A 21,484-nucleotide genomic window follows, 5' to 3' on the forward strand; every position below is an offset into this window, starting at 1 on the left:
ATATTATTATGCACTATTAAAACATAACAAAAAATTATTGTGCACTACTAAAACAAAATCGCTTTATAGAACTATTGTGCATGCATGTTCAAATATAGTGACAATAAATATCAACTCGTAAATTAATCAATGTAATTGTAGTTTAACACAAAACGACCATAATCTATTAGTATAAAAATTAAATTTCTCCATAACCACCTTCTCATAATTAATTAACTCTCATGCATACATGTCTCTCTTTCTCTCTCTTTCTCTCTCTCACACACAAACACAACATTCTTTTTTTTCTTGCTTTATCTTTTCATATTTTTAGGTGGAAAATCCCAAGTCAACCTCACCTCATCATTTGGTCTTGGTTGTTCCAAACACCACCTCATTTCCCACTTTGTCACTTTAATAACTGTGATCATGATCTTCGTTTTTGGCCCTCTTATATAATTACTTGCTATCTAGCTCTAAGGCTCTATCATTCAGTACTCCACTCACCACATATGGGAATGAGCAGCATGAAGGTGCATCAGTTCGCACGTGGACTCTGGGAGCACGAACCCTCCCTTACGCTTGGCTGCACCAAACGCTTACGCCCTCTTGCTCCCAAACTGGCCAACACCGCGGCCGCCACCTCCGACACTACTACCACTCTCGCTCCTTTCGATCTCAAGAGTTTCATCAGACCTGAAAGTGGCCCCAGAAAACTTGGATCTTCTGACCATCTTCAGGAGAAGAAAGATTCCCCCCACCCTCAGGTACTAAATTTATCATGCAATCATACATTTCTTACATGCCTTCAACACCTAAGTTACCTGAAGAAACTAGGTTGACAAACAAGAGTGTTAAACTGTGAATTTAGACTGCAAATTTTGTTCATAATCTGCATGCTTAATATACGACTAAGACATGGAGAATAAAATGAGTTTGCTGAAAAATTGATGATGGTGCAGGTAGAGACGCACCCGGGAGGGACACGCTGGAACCCTACGCAAGAACAGATAGGGATACTTGAAATGTTGTATAGAGGAGGAATGCGCACTCCTAATGCACAACAAATAGAGCAAATCACGGCTCAACTTGGCAAGTACGGCAAGATCGAAGGAAAGAATGTGTTTTACTGGTTCCAGAATCACAAGGCACGTGAGAGGCAGAAGCAAAAGCGCAGCAGCCTCGGCCTCAGCCACTCTCCAAGAACACCGACTCCTGTAATTACCACCGTAAGTAACCCTAATTAGTCATAAAATGAAGTTGTTTATTATTTCAGCCACTGGGGTAGCTCAGTAATAAGTGTGGAAAGGGGGATGGGTAGGGGTAGCGAGGCTAGAGATACAAGGTTTAAAATCTTCCTTTGTAACAAAAAAAAAGGTGTTTATTGTTTTTATTTTACACATTCATCCAACTTATGTATATTATATGTTGTGTTTTTGTAGCTGGGAGAAATAGTAGTGGAAAGAGAGGAAGATAGTCCGTACAAGAGAAAGTGTAGGAGCTGGGGATTTGATTGCTTGGTAGAGGGTGACCATGGTAGTGTAGTATGTAAGGTCGACAACGACGACGCCGTTAAGGGAGGTAGTGTTGGAGTTATGACTCTGGAACTCTTCCCATTACATCCAGAAGGAAGAAAATGATGGGATATGCTTAATTTGACAATGTCATGTGCTTTCCTTCTTTTCTTGGTTTTCTTCTTTTCTTATTCGTTTCGGGAAAGAAGAAAGGCAAGTAATTGTCTCTTAATTTGTACTGAAAGCTAGCTCTGCTTCTAATTCTGCCTTTTGGAACCAAAAGCACTTTTATTCCAATCTATCTCTATCCGTGATGGTGGTGGTGGATGTCACTGTTTTGACTACAGCAACTTAAAACGTTGAATCGAAGCTTTTTTAGGTTAAAAGCGGGAAGCCTGCTGAAGATAGGACACTGAAGTCCACGCACCTACTTCTTCTTAACCCTCGTAGTAAGTGGTAACGTACGTCTCCTTTCATCTGGATCTTTGCGAGTAATGATAGACAGATTAAATTTATAGATTAAAATTGTAAACTAAATAATATGTCTCTAATAGAAATGAGTATGTTTATCAACGTTTAAGTAATAAACCAATCATCAACTTACAAGTCCTTTAGTTTTCAAAATTTAGTTTCCCTAGCATTACTCTACATTTCAAAAATTGGAAAAGAGAAATGTCTTCTAGCGCCAATGTCAAAAAATTATATTAATATAATCCACCACTTATATGACTTTCATAAAAGTTGCCCTATCATTGTCATTGATTATTAAGAGACGTGCATTATTATTAGTTTTTCATCATTGCCTTCCATATATTTCTTTTCTTTTACTATAGCTAGTGGAACTAGGTGGGAGTGGGATTATCACTTGTTAACTGTGGGGAAAGTGATTAGCTTTAGGGAGGGAAAGAATGAAAGATCATATAGAATTTGAAATAGCGAAAATTTTGGAACCGATTATCTCAGAGTATGAATCAAGTGAATGAACGGCTGAGTGTGTAATCAGAGATTCAATGATTAGGATCCAACAATTAATAATATAATCTCGATTATACCATGCAGCAGTCTATACTTGACAAACTCCTAAACCTTAAACCCTTATTTTTTGAACAAACGATATTATCTATACTAAAAGGTGGGGAAGTGGGCTAAGCCTCACAATGTGCTAGCAATAATGTGGTTCAAATTCACATTTGGCGAAAATCGAACCTAAGACCTATTATTTACAAGTGAAGAGGAATACACTAAACCGTAGTACTAAGTGGCAAAATAGACAGATATTTTGAATCTCTCAAGTATGATCCATCTATTTCAAAATTTAATTAGCCATATAATTCAAACTTGTCGTTTAGTATTTTTTTTTCAGGGGGATTTTAACTTTAATCCTTGAAAAAGTTTGAAATTTAAAATAAATCTGATGTTAGATTACATATTGATTATAGTCCCTTGATGTGTCCTTAATTCAAAATAATTAATGTGTATTTTATTCAATGTCTCCCATTAAATATTTAAATTTATTAATATACACATTCTAATTTTTTTTTTGACAAATTTTTTTTATTAATTTATTAATTTTATTTAACATTCTTCAAACTTAAAAGATTCAATTAATGTACCTAAATGTTAGTACCGAAATGTATTATATTGAATTAATGTATTTAAATGTATGCACCGAAATGTATTATATTAAATTAATGTACCTAAATGTAAGTACCGAAATGTATGCTCCGAAATGTTAGTACCGAAATGTAAGTACCTAAATGTTTGTATTGGAATGTATGTGGCAAAATGTGTGTACCTAAATGTATGCACCGAAATGTATTATAATGAATTTAATGTACCTAAATGAAGAAGACCAAGCATATCGAAATATATTGTATAACAAAAATTAGTTTATCTAAATGTTTAGAACAAAACATATTACAATGAATGAAATGAAAAATTAATACATTAAAATTAGAAAGAAAAAGAGAAATAATTAAAACATCAAAATGTAATTAATAAATGAGGTGATTAATGTATCAAGGGACTAAATTTAGATTTTGATCTTACTCATGATTTTAGTCTAAAAGTCATCTTTGTCAAGGATTAAAATGAAGTTCCCTATTATCCCTTTTTTTTATAACAACTTCAAACTAGTAGTTAAGAACGTGAAATCCACGTTTATATTACATATGTGACAAGAAAAGAGCAAAATTGTAAAAATATGGTGAAAAGAATGCAAATAAGTAATTAAGATTGAAGTGTTGGAAATATTGGCGATGTGGATGCTATTTCCTACAACAGATCACACAAGATAAATATTAATTAGTAAATGATACTTTATGTTGACATGGTCAATCGTATAAAATAATGAAACAACAACAAAATACTAATATTTTTCAAGGTACAAATGTTTTTTCGTCGGTACTTGATTAAAACAAAATTTTAGGTTGAGGTGTGTAAGTTCACTATCCTTAATAGTATATTTCGCCCCTTGAAGATAATGTCTCGGTGTAGCAGATTATGGCGCCATACCCTTTAACATACAAATACCTATAATCCTAATAAGCATACACTCGCAGTACTTAAATCGGATGAATAACTTGATTCTTCCATTGGTACAACAATGGAATGCCATATCAACATTTGAAAGAATGAAGAATCCATCAACGGGACATGACAGAATTGGAGAGGAAAAGAAATCGATGAAATATATATAAGAAATCAAAATGGTATATCTCTTTGGCACAACGTCAAGGGGAGTTTACATGGGGCAATGGGTAATTAAACATGAGACATATAATTAGCTAATTGAATGAGGAAAACGTTACTATATAATTGTCCAATTAATGGGTTAATCAAGATGGCATTTTCAAAGATAAAATGTGATATAGAGCCCCAACATTATAACTCCTTTAAGAGCAGTTCCAGCGGAGGGCATTTTGCCCAGCACCCAGCTGAAAAAACTGCCCAGCACCCTGTGAAACCCCTCCACCCGACCCAATTGACTGGCACCCAGCGCAAGCTGGTCTGTAGCCCAGTCCAAAATTGACTGAGGTGTTGCCCGGTACATCTGACTCATGCTGACGCCAGCCGGGTAATGCGGAGGAGGAGGAGGTCCATTTTTCGAGGAGCGTTGGTGTGGAGCACCTCCACGGCGAGATCCGACTCCGTGGGTGTGGAGCACCTCCATGGCGAGCTCCGGTGAGGAGACGACAACGAGGTGCCTGTGAGCGTTTATGTGGAGCTCCGGCGAGATCCCATCCGTTGGTGTGGAGCACCTCCACGGCGACCTCCCATTTTTGGGGGAAGAGGTCCATTTCAGGTGCTGGGTGCTCATTTGAAGAAGAAAACATGGAGAAAAAGGAGAGAGAGAGAGAGAGAGCTCACGGGAGTGAGCTGGAAAAGAGAGAGAGAGAGAGAATAAAAGGGTGAGGACCGGACAAAGAAAGGAAGAAAAAATAAATTAAATGATAAAATATTAATTGATATGAATAAAATAATATAATATTAGATGGGCTGGGTGCCAGTCCATTTTTAGGGGTGGAGCTGCTTTAGCCTATTACTGTTCATTGGGGTCTATTACTGTTCACTTGGGTGGATAAATACGCTGGGTGCTGGCGCAAAGTCCTTAGGGGTGGACTTGCTCTAATGCGTCAGTTCTGGTTTGGAGACAAAACCTAAATTAAAATTAAAAGAAATCATTAAGAATGATATTATTATGACCAATGAATTGCTTTGACTCATGAATTATATTTTGAAATACACAATCAAACATTCCAAGATGAAGTGTACATGTTGAATTATAACAACATTATTTAATGGAGCTTTAGGATCACCATATATAACCAAACAAAGAGTGCCTTGTGCATGCATGCAACGGCTTTTTAATATTTACGTCCGATAGAGAGCTAATATACATGTGTGTGTTGCAAGTTTGCAACTGCTTAGTGCTAATTAAGTAGGTTATCTTATGTCCTCCAACACAACTAATACATTATTGCATGAAATTGGTTTCATGCAACAACGCACATTATAAGTTAGATTTTGATGGGCCACGCATATATATGGCAATCATGGCAGTATCTCACAGTTGACTATATATGCCAAATGCCAATCAACTTTTGTTTGTGCATCAAAAGAGACAACATCTCAAAACCTCTGTCCATCTGATCGGAAATATGAATGAGGTTATGTACTAGTGCGGCGATTCAGTCCAATCACGACCGCATAAATTGACTTGTCATGCACCGATATTTGATGAATAGATCGTGCAGGCTGTGCATGCTTCATCTTAATGCATGCGTACGAAATATAAGTACCAAGTGTCGCATTTTACAACTCATAGCATGATTCAATTGGATTTCATTTAAATGAAAATATTGTCACCATATAAGTGAGGCGGTCCGACATACAAGCAATATTTTTACTTTAAATTATTGAGAGAGGAGAGAGTTTGAATTTGAAACACAGTGGGTTAAAAGAAATGAAAACTAATTAAAATGGTTTGAAAATTTTGAGTTTTAATGATAAGGACAAAATAAAGGGTAAAGTGAATAGTACCAGGATTGACTTTTTAGTATAAAAATGTGGTTTTTCGTTAAAGTGAATAGTACCACGGACTTTTCGTTAAAACTCCCTTAAAAGAAATGTTGGGGATCCTGTTACAGATTTCAACAATTATTATATATATTAATATATAATATATGGATATATATGACCTAGTGCTGCTGCGATCCGCAGAATGTGTGCGGCAACATATGTATAGAAATGTTGGATTTAATTCAACCTTGTAACTGTTGGTTGAACTACAACTTTTGGTTAAAAGACATAATGTGTACTCAAATTGTATGAGTAGAGTTAAAAGATGTAATTAGTCAATAATTATTTTCTGAAAATTATAAATAGAAGACATGTCTTTTGGATCAACACTATTAAGAAGGGTTGTATATATTCAACTAAAATGAAGGGACTCGATCAACAGGTGCTTTAATGTCTATAAATACCTATTGTGGCATAATGTTTCAAACATAATTTTAGAAATTTGTTTCTACATTCCTTGTTCTCTTCTCTCTCCATCACATTCATACAATTTCTTTCTAGTTATTTCTAAGATAATATAATTCGGTTTTGCTAATCGAATATTCCATACTTTGTTGTATCCTGGAAGTGATTTGCCAAGAACCCTTTAGCAAACTCATTCGAGTGGAGGCAAATAACACTTTAAGAAAACGATTCAAGTCGTACCTTAAAGTCATCTTCGAACTATTCTCTATATTTCTACATTCACTCTAACAGATCCACCACTTAAGATCAGTGCAAAATCATATGACCTTAGTAGGATTTTAAGACAAAAGAAGTCGGTGCAAACAATAATTAAGCCACTCAATATGAACTGTATTCCGCTGTATTCGACTTTAAAGTTGGAATTGACATTCTTCAACGAAATTGAATGGAACAATTTAATTGATCGAAAAAACAAGAATGGACCGATTCTCACGCGTTGGAGTCCCGATTCAAAATCAACCCATAAGGTTTCAAAGTCTTAAGTTTGGATCCCATGCAAGATATACATTGTCCCAGTACCATTAGCTAGTTCTTGGTCCAACCCAATCTTCATGAAGATGCATAGGACTAGGACCCAATTATACCCCGACCAAAAGTAATCTATCAAGCCCAAGACTAACATATTATCTTAAAAGTGTCTAGCACGCGCACCTGACTACACGGAATTTCATTTTGAACTCCTTATCTCGAAGCCGTGGGCGTTCCACCTGTTTGCATTCGTTGATGCCTGCATCTTCGACCTTTCTTTGCAAAAAGGGAAGGGAGCCTTTCTGTAACGGCGACAGAGGATGTTGCCGGAAGTTGTTTTGAAAAACAACATAAATACAACTTCTTCTACGATATTTCGGGCTTGCAAGGTAAGTATTTTGGGCCTTTATCAAGCCCAACTCTTGTGAGCCTGGTGAGTCACATGCCCTAACACAACGTCACTGTGCAAAATCCGATGACCGTTTTAGCCGTTAAAAACACACAAAAACCCGATCCGACGGCCCGTATTTAGTTTCCAAAAAACAACTAGGGTTTCCGAAAGCCCACACCCTCACCAAGGCACCCTATATAAGTTAAGCAGTTAAATCCTCAGCCGGTGCGGTGCAGTTTTTTCTACTCTGCCCTCCTCCACCCCAAAAACCCCAAAAAAATAAAAATTTCGGTTTTCCGTTCGGTTACTCCGTCGCGCCCGGTTCGGATCCCGGACGATTTATCCCAAAAAATCTCAGAAAAACCAAAAAATCAGCCAGAGTTTCACTTCCGGTCCTTGGGTTTTTCTAAATTTTTAGTTTCGATCCTTTGAGTTTGCAGAAAAATCTTCCCAACAAAAAGAGGAAATTTTGAAGTGAGGGTTTTGTGATTTTGGTGTGACATGGCTCAGATTCAAGTTCAGCACCAGCAGCAGCCTCCTGCGAGCGGCCCGAACGTTGTGGCGGCGAACGCCGGCGGTGGCGCCCCTCAGTTTGTTTCGACGTCGCTGTACGTTGGGGACCTCGACCAGAATGTAACCGACTCGCAGCTGTACGATCTGTTCAACCAGGTCGGTCAGGTCGTGTCGGTGAGGGTCTGCAGGGACTTGAGCACTCGCCGATCTCTGGGCTATGGTTACGTCAACTATAGCGCTCCTCAGGATGGTCAGTCTTCTGATTAATTTCACTGTTATTGTTTTTAGATTAATTTTTTTTTAGTTACATTTGGAGAATGTTTTATTTGCATATTAAAGTTTGCATTTTTAATATGAATTTAGGAGGAAATTAATAAATTTAATTTGATTATTATTGTTGATTAGCCAAAATGGATAGCAATTAGAGACAATACGTTGGATGAGATTTCGAAGCCCAAGGCTTTGTGCTAATATGCTAAATCAGGTTGATTAGAAGCACATTTGGGAAGGGCTAATATTTTGGAATTTGTGTAATTTTGATGGGTGACATTGGGTTTATTTGCGTATTGGTTGTGTTGGAGAGGTATTTCTGTAGTGGCATTTGCTAATGTTATTGACGCGGTTATGTGCTGTATTTGATTTTATCTTTTTAACTTTGCAGCTGCGAGGGCACTGGAAGTTCTGAACTTCACTCCACTGAATAACAAATCAATCAGGATTATGTATTCGCACCGGGACCCTAGTATTAGAAAGAGTGGAACCGGAAACATATTTATCAAGGTAGCTCCCTTCTTGATATTGCTGAGATTTCCTTCACATGAAGTATGGTGGTGTTTTATATGTTTTGGCCTTATGTTAACTTTTTTCTTTCGGGTGTGTGCAGAATCTGGACAAGGCAATTGACCACAAAGCATTGCATGAGACGTTTTCTTCTTTTGGAAATATTCTTTCTTGCAAGATAGCCACTGATACCACTGGCCAGTCAAAGGGCTATGGTTTTGTGCAATTTGATAGTGAGGATGCTGCTCAGAGTGCAATAGATAAGTTAAATGGGATGCTGCTTAATGATAAGCCAGTATTTGTAGGACACTTTCTGCGCAAGCAGGAGAGGGACGGAAATTTTAATAAGACTAAATTTAACAATGTCTATGTCAAGAATATATCCGAATCTACAACGGAAGATGAGTTGAACAAAATTTTTGGTGAACATGGACAAATAACCAGTGTTGTAGTGATGAGGGACGGGGAAGGCAAATCAAGGTGTTTTGGTTTTGTCAACTTTGAGGATCCAGAAGCTGCTGCTAAAGCTGTTGACGCTTTGAATGGAAAGAAGATCGACGAGAAGGAGTGGTATGTTGGGAAAGCTCAGAAGAAGTACGAGAGAGAGCTTGAACTGAAGGAGAGATTTGAGCAGAGCATGAAGGAAGCTAGCGATAAGTTTCAAGGTGTCAATTTGTACATCAAGAACTTGGATGACAGCATCAGTGATGAAAAACTCAAGGAATTGTTCTCAGAGTATGGTACTGTTAGTTCATGCAAGGTTGGTGAATATAATTCTTTGATTTGTTAGTTACCTATGCTGGTAGAGATCTGATTTAACATGTTATTTTTGGATTTCATAGGTTATGCGTGATCCTGATGGAAACAGCAGAGGTTCTGGTTTTGTTGCATTTTCAACTGCTGAAGAAGCTGCTCGAGCTGTATGTTTTTTAACTCTGAGTTTGTTTAAAAGAATAAAACCAGAAAACTTGTTATCCGAAATTACATTTGGTTTACTTTGATTCTGTACTTTCAGCTTGCTGAGATGAATGGCAAAATGGTTGTTAGCAAGCCTCTGTATGTTGCACTTGCACAAAGGAAAGAAGAGAGGAAAGCAAGGTTACAGGTAGGATTAGCTTGCAGTGTTCACTGAAGTTCGGTGGAACTTTTTTGTTCATCTTTTTTTCTTTCTTTTTACCATTAATTAATACATTTTTTTTTTATCAGGCTCAGTTTTCTCAAATGAGGCCAGTTGCTATGGCACCTTCGGTGGCTCCACGTATGCCAATGTACCCTCCAGGTGCTCCAGGCCTAGGGCAACAATTTATGTATGGACAAGCACCTCCAGCGATTATTCCTCCACAAGTAATAATTTGTCAATTTTCTATGTTGATTTTCTTTGATTATGATTCTTGTTTGATTATTTGTTCTCAACCTTTTTCTCTATTGTGCAGGCTGGATTTGGTTACCAACAGCAGCTTGTGCCTGGATTAAGGCCTGGTGGTGCACCAATGCCAAACTTCTTTGTTCCAATGGTTCAACAGGGTCAGCAGGGCCAACGCCCAGGAGGCCGACGTGGTGCAGGTCCTGTGCAACCAAACCAGCAGCCTGTGCCAATGATGCAGCAGCATGTCAGTTGAATAGATACAACTTCTGTACTGATGTTAATATTTTAATTTTTGTTCATGTTCCTCATATTCCCATTTTTCTTTGCGTTTCAGATGCTGCCTAGGGGACGTGTGTACCGCTATCCACCTGGGCGCAACATGCAGGAAGTTCCATTTTCTGGAGTCGGCGGTGGCATGCATTCAGTTCCATATGACATGGGTCCCATTCCTATTCGTGATGCTGCAGGAGGCCAGGGCGTTCCGGCTTTGGCTACTGCCCTTGCAAATGCTTCAACTGAACAGCAACGGACAGTAAGCCCCATTTCCTTTTTGTTTGATTTTAAACTATACAAGTGATATTAGGATTGAACTTGCTTAACGAAGCGAATTGATTTCTTTCTTGTTTTGTGGGCAGATGCTTGGTGAAGCCCTATATCCCCTCGTTGACCAGCTGGAGCATGAGTCAGCGGCCAAGGTGACTGGCATGCTTCTGGAGATGGACCAGACCGAAGTTTTGCATTTGCTCGAGTCACCAGAGGCTCTAAAGGCGAAGGTTGCAGAGGCCATGGATGTTCTGAGGAATGTTGCCCAACAGCAGGCTAACAGCAGCGCTGATCAACTAGCTTCGTTAACTCTTGAATGACAACCTTACCTCTTGAATGTGATGAACGGCATCTGGTGATGTTTTCTCGTAACATGGAGAGACTGGAAGAAGATATCGTTTGGAGTTTGAGTTATCGTAGTTTTTTGGAAATTGGAACTTCGACTTTAATTTCTTCAGTTTTCCTGCGTTTTTGTGTTTTCGGGTTGTGTAGGATTTTCACTATTGTTACATTTATTTGGCTTGCTTCATGACTTTCGTTAATGACTAGACATTTGGCTTGCTTCGTTGTTTCGGTTAATTGCTTTAGACATTTTAAATTTGGGAGTTTTAACGAAAAACCCACGGTACTGTTTATTTTAACGAAAAACCACATTTTTACACTAAAAAGTCAAACCTGTTACTATTTATTTTACCTTTTATTTTGTCTTTATCATTAAAACTCAAAGTTTTCAAGTCCTTTTCATTAGTTTTCCTTTTAAATTTCCCTCTTAAATTCCTTTAACATTAGTTGTCGCGTCTGAAATTGCCACTCTGGTGGGCTTAATGATCGACTAGTTTTTACGGTGACCCCCGTATTCTGGTAAAATTCTTTATAATGTTCAACTTGTTGCCTATGTCAACACCCTGAAATGATGAATCTCTTTGAAGTGTCGAAAAACGCATCTTGGGGTGCTATGTGCGGCCACATTTATGTTTCAGAGGAATCGAAACAGCCCTTCTACCTGTATCCATCGGATTTCTGCAACTTTCTTGGCAACATACCCGCCTAATGTATGCCAACCCTCCAAAATCCATGGCTTCTCAGAAGGCTGATATTATACATTCTCCGCTAGTGGTGGTCCGGAGAAGCTCTAGACCTGTTGGTGTCCACGTTCTTTCACCAACCGATGTGCCACTGCTGGTTCAGTCGTTTTTCGATCATGAGAGAGCAGTTTATGGCGATGGTCAAACGACGCCTTTAGTGACGATATACATCTTTCAAGCACTAGTAAATGAGAAAACTACACCCAGTATTTTCACAACCACCGGCCCTCGAGCGCTGGTTTCCGGACGTTTATGGCTGCAGTCTCCTACCGTCCTTATGCAGATATGAAGATCACGGGCAGATACGAGGGTCCGCAACTCAGAGAGAGTTTTCCACTTCTCTTCAGAATTTGTACTAAAAACTCAAAGCCAAGGCAAATGCGAATTATTCTTCTAGTCCCAACAAAATCTCCTCATTCCAGTCCTTGTTTGCTCTGGTCTGGAGGTGCGTTACACAAGCGTGTAATGCAACTTCAGGCCAGGTAACCACTTGTGTGGTGGGTTCCAATAAGAGATCAAAACTAGAGCCACCCTTGTCCCAACATTATTTTGGCTACTTTGTCAGTGCCTTAAAAAGGGGTTTAGCACAGCTGGGGAACTAGTGCATGAGCTGCCCGGAAGTTGCATGAGGCATTGAACCACAATGATAAGGTGATACCGCGACGTATTGATACATGGCTGCAGTCTCCTACCTCGTACCAATTTGGACAGCATCTAGATCCGTATCTTGTGACCATACGCAGTTCTTCGAGATACATGTATGGAAATGAATTCGGAATGGGGAAACATTTGGCGACGAGATGTAGGTGGGTGGATAAGTACGACGGGAGAGTAGTATTGTATCCTGGTTGCCGAGGAGGCGGAAACATTAACCTAGAAGCGTGTCTTTCCCCGGAAGCGATGAAAGCTCTTGAATGTGCAAACTAAAATGCTACAGATTGTGGATCATGCTATTGTTTACAATGTTCAGTTACGGATAAATCAAATTACATGAATCTCTGCTTTGTGAAACCATATGTAATGAATTTTCTTTGTTTAAAGATGATATGATAAACTACTCTAATTGATGAAGAGAAATACGAACTTTGTCGCAAAGGGATCAGCACTCTCCCAGTGTTGATGAACAATTAGGCAAAGTAAATCAAGCCATTAACAATCCAGACCAGAAGTTTAGCCAAATCGGTTAGAGCCGTGTGCTCTACTCTATGCACCCAAGTTCGAATCTTCTCCCTACTTTAGATGAATTCAATAGAATTATTTGACCTTTTGTTCAATAAAGGATGATCAAACCATTAAGAATGAATAAAAAGGAAGAGAGATGCGACTTTTCTATATTTTCGTTTTGTAAAAGGAAAGGAAGAGGAAACAGTGTCCATTTATCATAAAACAAAATAGTAGTTGAATATTAAAGTGCGCAATGAATAAGACTACAAACTAAATATTATTAGACAAACGAGAATGCCGGAACGGCTACAAAACCTTAAGAGGCTACATTGTGATTAACTTGTTATTCATGCTAAACTATAAGCTATATTTATAGAGAGCAAAACCTAGAAACCTTAATTCGGATGGGCTAGGCCCATATACTAACTAACAAGCAAAACTCAAATACTAAAATAAACATAAATACTAATATTTTCCAACATCCCCCGTCAAACTCATAGCAGTATACGACATGAGTTTGCAAACAAGCAGATGCAGACTGGCTCCGTTAAGCGGACTGGCAAGCATGCAAACTTTACTTGACTTGACTTGATTGGCATACTAATTCTTGATTCTTGATTCTTGCTAGTAAACTGATTTTGGTTTAAACTGGCTAATGTTGAGAGTTTGAAGGGAACCCGTTATTAAACGGACGAGATTTCCATATCTCAATTGTACCAACAAACGAACAAGGCCAACAACTTGTGTGGACCTTCAAATAAAAAGCCAACGTTTTTTCTTTTCTACTTTTTTTTTTTCCTCTTAGGACTTTTTCAAATGCTTTCCTTCAAGCCATATTTTTTTCCTTCCTTTTTTTTCCTTTTTTCTTCCTTCTTCTTCTTTTCCGTGGTTCTTTTTTTCTTCCCTATCTTCTCCTTCGTCCCCTTTTTTTATTTGCTGGGGAATCTTCTCCTCTGCAAGCAAAACTTTTTTTTCCCTCTTTCATTTTTCTTTTCCTTGCAAACAATCAATACCAACTAACAAATCTAAAACGAAAGACAACAAAGGCAGACAAATTGATACCAACAAGAACGGATAGAACCCTAAGGATCGAACCCGCTTTGATACCAAGTTGAATATCAGAGTGCGCAACGAACTAAACTACAAACTAATAGAAATAGTATTAGACAAACGAGAATGCCGGAACGACTACAAAACCTTAAGAGGCTACATTGTGATTAACTTGTTATTCATGCTAAACTATAAGCTATATTTATAGAGAGCAAAACCTAGAAACCCTAATTCGGATGGGCTAGGCCCATATACTAACTAACAAGCAAAACCCAAACACTAAAATAAACATAAATACTAATATTTTTCAACTATATTTATAGAGAGCAAAACCTAGAAACCTTAATTCGGATGGGCTAGGCCCATATACTAACTAACAAGCAAAACCCAAATACTAAAATAAACATAAATACTAATATTTTCCAACACCCCCCGTCAAACTCATAGCGGTATACGACATGAGTTTGCAAACAAGCAGATGCGGACTGGCTCCGTTAAGCGGATTGGCAGGCATGCCAACTTTACTTGACTTAACTTGACATGACTTGACTTGACTGACAAACTGATTCTTGATTCTTGCTAGCAAACTGATTCTGGTTCAAACAGGCTAATGTTAAGAGTATGGAGAGAACCCGTCACTAAACGGATGAGATTTCTATATCTCAATTGTACTAACAACTAAACAACACTAACAACTTGTGCGGGCCTTCAAATAAAAAAGTCAACGTTTTTTCTTTTCTACTTTTTTTTTTCCTCCTAGGACTTTTTCGAATGCTTTCCTTTAACAACCATATTTTTTTCCTTCCTTCTTATCCCTTTTTTCTTCCTTCTTCTTCCTTTCCGTGGTTCTTTTTTTTTTTTCTTCCTTATTTTCTCCTTCATCCCATTTTTTTATTTGCTGGGGAATCTTCTCCTCTGCAAGCAAAACTTTTTTTTTCCCTCTTTCATTTTTCTTTTCCTTGCAAACAATCAATACCAACTAACAAATCTAAAACGAAAGACGACAAAGGCAAACAAATTGATACCAACAAGAACGGATTGAACCCTAAGGATCGAACCCGCTCTGATACCAAGTTGAAAATCAGAGTACGCAACGAACAAAACTACAAACTAATAGAAATATTATTAGACAAACGAGAATGTCGGAACAACTACAAAACTTTAAGAGGCTACATTGTGATTAACTTGTTATTCATACTAAATTATAAGCTATATTTATAGAGAGCAAAACCTAGAAACCCTAATTCGGACGGGCTAGACCCATATACTAACTAACAAGCAAAACCCAAATACTAAAATAAACATAAATACTAATATTTTCCAACTATATTTATAGAGAGCAAAACTAGAAACCTTAATTCGGATGGGCTAGGCCCATATACTAACTAACAAGCAAAACCCAAATACTAAAATAATTATAAATACTAATATTTTCCAACACCCCCCGTCAAACTCATAGTGGTATACAACATGAGTTTGCAAACAAGCAGATGCGGACTGGCTCAGTTAAGCGGACTGGCAAGCATGCAAACTTTATCTGACTTGACTTGACTTGACTGGCAAACTAATTCTTGATTCTTGATTCTTGCTAGCAAGCTGATTCTGGTTCAAACTGGCTAATGTTAAGAGTATGGAGAGAACCCGTCACTAAACGAACGAGATTTCCATATCTCAATTGTACCAACAAACGAACAACGCCAACAACTTGTGTGGGCCTTCAAATAAAAAGCCAACGGTTTTTCTTTTCTACTTTTTTTTCCTCCTAGGACTTTTTCGAATGCTTTCCTTCAACAACCATATTTTTTTCCTTCCTTCTTTTCCCTTTTTTCTTCCTTCTTCTTCCTTTTCATGGTTCTTTTTTACTCCTTCGTCCCTTTTTTTATTTGCTAGGGAATCTTCTCCTCTGCAAGCAAAACTTTTTTTTTCCCTCTTTCATTTCTCTTTTCCTTGCAAACAATCAATACCAACTAACAAATCTAAAACGAAAGACGACAAAGGCAGACAAATTGATACCAACAAGAACGAATTGAACCCTAAGGATCGAACCCGCTCTGATACCTTAAGAGGCTACATTGTGATTAACTTGTTATTCATGCTAAACTATAAGCTATATTTATAGAGAGCAAAACCTAGAAACCCTAATTCGGATGGGCTAGGCCCATATACTAACTAACAAGCAAAACCCAAATACTAAAATAAACATAAATACTAATATTTTCCAACTATATTTATAGAGAGCAAAACCTAGAAATCCTAATTCGAATGGGCTAGGCCCATATATTAACTAACAAGCAAAACTCAAATACTAAAATAAACATATATACTAATATTTTCCAACACCCCCCGTCAAACTCATAGCGGTATACAACATGAGTTTGCAAACAAGCATATGCGGACTGGCTCCGTTAAGTGGACCGGCAGGCAAGTAAACTTTACTTGACTTAACTTGACTAGCAAACTGATTCTTGATTCTTGCTAACAAGCTGATTCTGGTTCAAACTGGCTAATGTTGAGAGTATGGAGGACCGGCAGACATGTAAACTTTACTTGACTTAACTTGACTAGCAAACTGAGTCTTGATTCTTGCTAACAAGCTGATTCTTGAACCCTAAGGATCGAACCCGCTCTGATACCTTAAGAGGCTACATTGTGATTAACTTGTTATTCATGCTAAACTATAATCTATATTTATAGAGAGCAAAACCTAGAAACCCCTAATTCGGATGGGCTAGGCCCATATACTAACTAACAAGCAAAACCCAAATACTAAAATAAACATAAATACTAATATTTTCCAACTATATTTATAGAGAGCAAAACCTAGAAACCCTAATTCGAATGGGCTAGGCCCATATATTAACTAACAAGCAAAACTCAAATACTAAAATAAACATATATACTAATATTTTCCAACACCCCCCGTCAAACTCAGAGCGGTATATGGTAGGATTAAAAGCACACCACAAAGTAGCACACAAATATCCTATTAATTTTCCTTATTAACACTAGGATTTGTCAATTGTAGCATATGAAAATAAGGGTCTTTCCCGCAGAAGATTGTTTTATCTAACTACTTAAAATGTCACAAAAACTAGTTGCTGTCCCTACTGACCAGCCACCAAAAAATAATTATTAGACTAACTTACACTGGTCTAAAGTCTATGAAATTTTATATGCAAATACTAGACACACAGTATGACAGTCGCACAAATTGTTGGGATTTTTGGAGTTGATTTGCTATTTAAACTAAATCGTACAAAAACAGTACAGAAACAGATTTTGAGTAGATCACAAGTTTGAGAAAAACGAGTTAGGGGAATTGTTATCCACCACCAAATAATCATGCAAACATGTTATGTTTCATTCAAATTCCTTTTATTTCCGGATGAAGATGCTCAAGTTGGCTCAATGTTAGAACACAACCTATTACTATTTCTTATGTAGTATGTTAAGAGAATGGCGTTTTCAACTTAACGTAATCCCTAGCATGCAATCTAGAATTGCGTGTTCATAGATTTAACAAGTAGAAATCATTAAGAACGAAAAGAGTTTGAGTCATCACAAGGCATGGTAAGGACTGGCATTGTCTTACTTATCCTAGAAATTGGTTCACATGTTAATCGCAATTAACAAATACTACTCTAGAACATATGTAGGTCCTTATTCAACAAGGGCAGACATACATATATTCATAGCATTTGAATCCTAAATACGCTTACTAAGTATGCATCCATAGGAAACATATAAAGAATTCATCACTGACATAAGTAGTAAACCAATTTTCATCCATTCATAAAAGCAATTCAATGAAATGTCATAACAAACTTGCAATCATATTCGGGGCTTCAAAACAGCCCCTAACTACTTGAAATTTAGTTACACATAATTCTCAAATTAAACCAAAAGTAAAACATGGGTTTGAGAAGATAAAACCAAGAAAAATAGAGTGAAGCTTTGCTCTCTGCCGTGCTTCTTTCTCTCTGCGCCCTGCCTCTCACGTCAGTCTCTCCACTCTTGCTCTCTGCTTCTGTCTTCTTTTCTTTTTCCGCACAGTCTTCTGTGCTTCCCTGTCCTCTCACGTCTGCTCTCTCTTCTCTCTCTGCTTCTGTCTTCTTTTCTTTTTCCGCACACTGCCTATTATTCTTCTTTTCTTCTTCTTTTATTCTTTTTTTCAGTGTGCACTCCACTTCTTCTTATTCTTTTATTCTTTTTCTTCCTGCGCACTCCACTTCCTTCCTTTCAATTATAATTTTCGTCCGTGCTCTCCCACTCATCTCTTTCTGCTACCTTTGTTTATTTTGTTTTCTTTCTGCCCGTGTGCTCCCCCCACTTAAGCCTTAAGATGTATTTTATTGTAGTGGTATTGTAATGGTCTGCAACTTTGGATAAAGATAATTGAAACCGGTATATTCTGGACCCATCTGCACATAATAACGGACTGGATTAGGTTCAATTATACAAAACACAAAGTGTCATGTCTCTTTCTTTTTATTTTTCTCCACTTTGCTTGAAATTAATCCTAAAACAAATTTAACTGCATATTAACACAAGGTAAGGTAAAATGCCACAATTTTAACACAAAAACCTCACAAAGACTTTAGAAATGGATGGTATAAATGCATGAAATATATGAGTGATAAGTATACGACATGAGTTTGCAAACAAGCATATGCGGACTGGCTCCGTTAAGTGGACCGGCAGGCATGTAAACTTTACTTGACTTAACTTGACTAGCAAACTGATTCTTGATTCTTGCTAACAAGCTGATTCTGGTTCAAACTGGCTAATGTTGAGAGTATGGAGGACCAGCAGGCATGTAAACTTTACTTGACTTAACTTGACTAGCAAACTGATTCTTGATTCTTGCTAACAAGCTGATTCTGGTTCAAACTGGCTAATGTTGAGAGTATGGAGAGAACCTGTCACTAAATGGACAAGATTTCATATCTCAATTGTACCAACAAACGAACAACGCCAACAACTTGTGTGGGCCTTCAAATAAAAAGCCAATGTTTTTTCTTTTCTACTTTTTTTTTCCTCCTAGGACTTTTTCGAATGCTTTCCTTCAACAGTCATATTTTTTTCCTTCCTTCTTTTCCCTTTTTTCTTCCTTCTTCTTCCTTTCCGTGGTTCTTTTTTTTTTTCTTCCTTTTTTTCTCCTTCGTTCCCTTTTTTTATTTGCTGGGGAATCTTCTCATCTGCAAGCAAAACTTTTTTTTTTCCCTCTTTCATTTTTTTTTTCCTTGCAAACAATCAATACCAACTAACAAATCTAAAACGAAAGAAGATAAAGGCAGACCAATTGATACCAACAAGAACAGATTGAACCCTAAGGATCGAACCCGCTTGTTACCAAGTTGAATATCAAAGTGCGCAACGAACAAAACTACAAACTAATGAAATATTATTAGACAAACGAGAATGCCGGAACGGCTACAAAACCTTAAGAGGCTACATTGTGATTAACTTGTTATTCATGCTAAACTGAGTCTTAGCTACTGTCAAATAGAATAATATGCCGTCCACGAGCTCATGTGTTGAATTCTGCTTCGTTCAATATCGCTTGTATAAAAAAAAATTACTTGGGTTACGGATTTGTTCAATATCGCCTCTAATCTCTACATACACTTGGACTAAACAATCATATATTGAGTATAAAGACCAGATCAGGTAGCAACATTCTGCAATCCAAAGCAACACTAAAAAGGTCGTACCCAGTGCACAAGGCTCCCGCTTTACGCAGGGTCTGGGAGAGGTGAATGTCGGCTAGCCTTACCCCCATTTATGGAGAGGTTGCTCCCAAGTCTTGAACCCGAGACCTACCGCTCATAGACGAAGGTACTTGCCATCGCACCAAGTGCGACCTCTTGATCCAAAGCAACACTGAATGAAGAAAAATGGATTCCCCAATGTTGAACAAATTTTAGAGTGCTTTGTCCAGCCACACCATGCTTCTGAAGAGTCAGATAAGCCCTTCTTCTTGACACCAGGTGATCTTGCCATGGTCTCTGTACACTATATCCAAAAAGGACTTCTGTTTTACAAGCCTCCAGAAGCTAAATGAGATCCGAAAAACTTCACCGATTCTCTGTTGGAAAGGCTCTAGCAGTCTCTTTCCGTTGCGCTTGGTCATTTCTACCCGCTTGCAGGTCGCTTGGTTACCAAGAAATCTGAGGACCCGGCTTTGTATTTGGTGTATGTGGATATCAACAACAGCCCTGGGGCCAAATTCATATATGCAACTCTGGACATGTCAATCTCCGACATTCTTTCACCGACTGATGTCCCGTTGGTGGTCCAATCGTTCTTCGATCATGACAGGGCAGTAAACCATGACGGGCACACCATGTCTTTGCTGACGATTCAGGTCACGGAACTTGTGGATGGAATCTTGATAGGGCCTTCCATGAATCACTGCCTTGGTGATGGAACCTCGTTCTGGCATTTCTTCAACATTTGGTCTGAAATCTTTCAAGCACAAGCACAAGGACGTCACAATGATTTTGTAGCCAATATCTCGCAGCCACCTGTTCTCGAGAGCTGGTTTCCGGATGGTCATGGCCCAATCATCAACCTACGTTTCAAACACTCGGATGAGTTCATTGGCAGATTTGAAGCTCCCCCTCTCAGGGAGAGAATGTTTCACTTGTCCTCGGAATCCATAGCCAAACTTAAAGCAAAGGCCAATGCAGAGTCCAAGACAACAAAAATTTCTTCCTTCCAGTCCTTATCTGCCCTTCTCTGGCGCTCCATTACTCGTGCGCGTTGTCTATCACCGGATCAAGGAACCAGCTGCAGGCATAGTCTAATTTTACGATAACGTCCTCAAAATTTCTTCTTTCATTTAACTTTCGATATATTGCTTGATAACCATCATTAACACGGATATTCAATACCTTGTACAGGTTGGCTGCGAATAATAGAGCAAGAATAAACCCACCATTGTCTGGAGATTATTTTGGCAACTCAATTTACCCTGTTAAATCAGAAACTGTTGCAGCAGGTGAGTTGCTTGAAACATGGGATTGGATGGGCGGCGTGGAAGTTGCAAGAGGCGGTGGTTAACCACAATGACAACGTGATACGAGAGCTTATTGATGCCTGGCTGAAGTCTCCCGCTGTGTACCAAGTAAGCTATTTTGATCCATTCAGTATTATGATGGGGAGTTCACCAAGATTCAACATGTATGGAAATGAATTTGGAATGGGAAAAGCGATAGCACTTCGAAGTGGATACGCAACCAAGTTTAGTGGCAAAGTGTCATCGTATGAAGGACGCGAAGAAGGAAGCATAGACTTGGAGGTGTGTCTTCCACCTGAAGCAATGAGTGTTCTTGAATGTGACAAGGAGTTCATGGAAGCCGCCTCCGTATCGCAGTATTAGATATATGGCTTGTTCATCTGCAAAATTTGTGTGCTGCAAATTAAGGATCATGCCATGTCAACAATTTTAAAGCAGAGTTACACAGTAGCATGACTATGCTTATTTCAAAAGCGGAGAAGTGAGAAACAAATGTGATAAAAGCATATTTCATGAATGAATGCTCATTTCAAAAACATTTGAATAAGTGCTTATTTCGAAACA

The 21,484-nt window shown here is 38.1% G+C and overlaps 1 protein-coding gene and 2 pseudogenes across 2 annotated transcripts; all 3 read left to right on the plus strand.

Moving 5' to 3' along the window:
- The first annotated feature begins 351 nt into the window (after nucleotides 1-351).
- On the plus strand, nucleotides 352-1,790 carry LOC103441101 (WUSCHEL-related homeobox 4). The gene is made up of 3 exons (XM_008379798.4): nucleotides 352-746; nucleotides 942-1,208; nucleotides 1,422-1,790. Exons 1-3 carry the CDS (start codon nucleotides 492-494, stop codon nucleotides 1,617-1,619), a joined length of 720 nt encoding a protein of 239 aa, XP_008378020.3. The 5' UTR covers nucleotides 352-491; the 3' UTR covers nucleotides 1,620-1,790.
- Nucleotides 1,791-7,537: 5,747 nt separating this feature from the next.
- Nucleotides 7,538-11,165, plus strand: LOC103441102 (polyadenylate-binding protein 2-like; annotated as a pseudogene). The gene is made up of 9 exons (XR_011583399.1): nucleotides 7,538-8,161; nucleotides 8,573-8,691; nucleotides 8,795-9,451; nucleotides 9,534-9,611; nucleotides 9,707-9,796; nucleotides 9,898-10,035; nucleotides 10,125-10,301; nucleotides 10,392-10,589; nucleotides 10,693-11,165. The product of XR_011583399.1 is annotated as a polyadenylate-binding protein 2-like (transcript).
- An 8,621-nt stretch (nucleotides 11,166-19,786) lies between these two features.
- Nucleotides 19,787-21,283, plus strand: LOC103441261 (uncharacterized acetyltransferase At3g50280-like; annotated as a pseudogene).
- Nucleotides 21,284-21,484: the final 201 nt, after the last annotated feature.

This window comes from Malus domestica, chromosome 08 (assembly GCF_042453785.1).
Source record: "Malus domestica chromosome 08, GDT2T_hap1".
Taxonomy (NCBI): Eukaryota; Viridiplantae; Streptophyta; class Magnoliopsida; order Rosales; family Rosaceae; genus Malus; species Malus domestica.

What these genes read in the sequence shown, in the direction of transcription:
- LOC103441101 (XM_008379798.4), top strand. Translation starts at nt 492, where the DNA reads ATGGGAATGAGCAGCATGAAGGTGCATCAGTTCGCACGTGGACTCTGG. An exon ending in AAGATTCCCCCCACCCTCAG is followed by an intron (nt 747 to 941) that starts GTACTAAATTTA and finishes ATGATGGTGCAG; the next exon opens with GTAGAGACGCACCCGGGAGG. An exon ending in CGACTCCTGTAATTACCACC is followed by an intron (nt 1,209 to 1,421) that starts GTAAGTAACCCT and finishes GTGTTTTTGTAG; the next exon opens with CTGGGAGAAATAGTAGTGGA.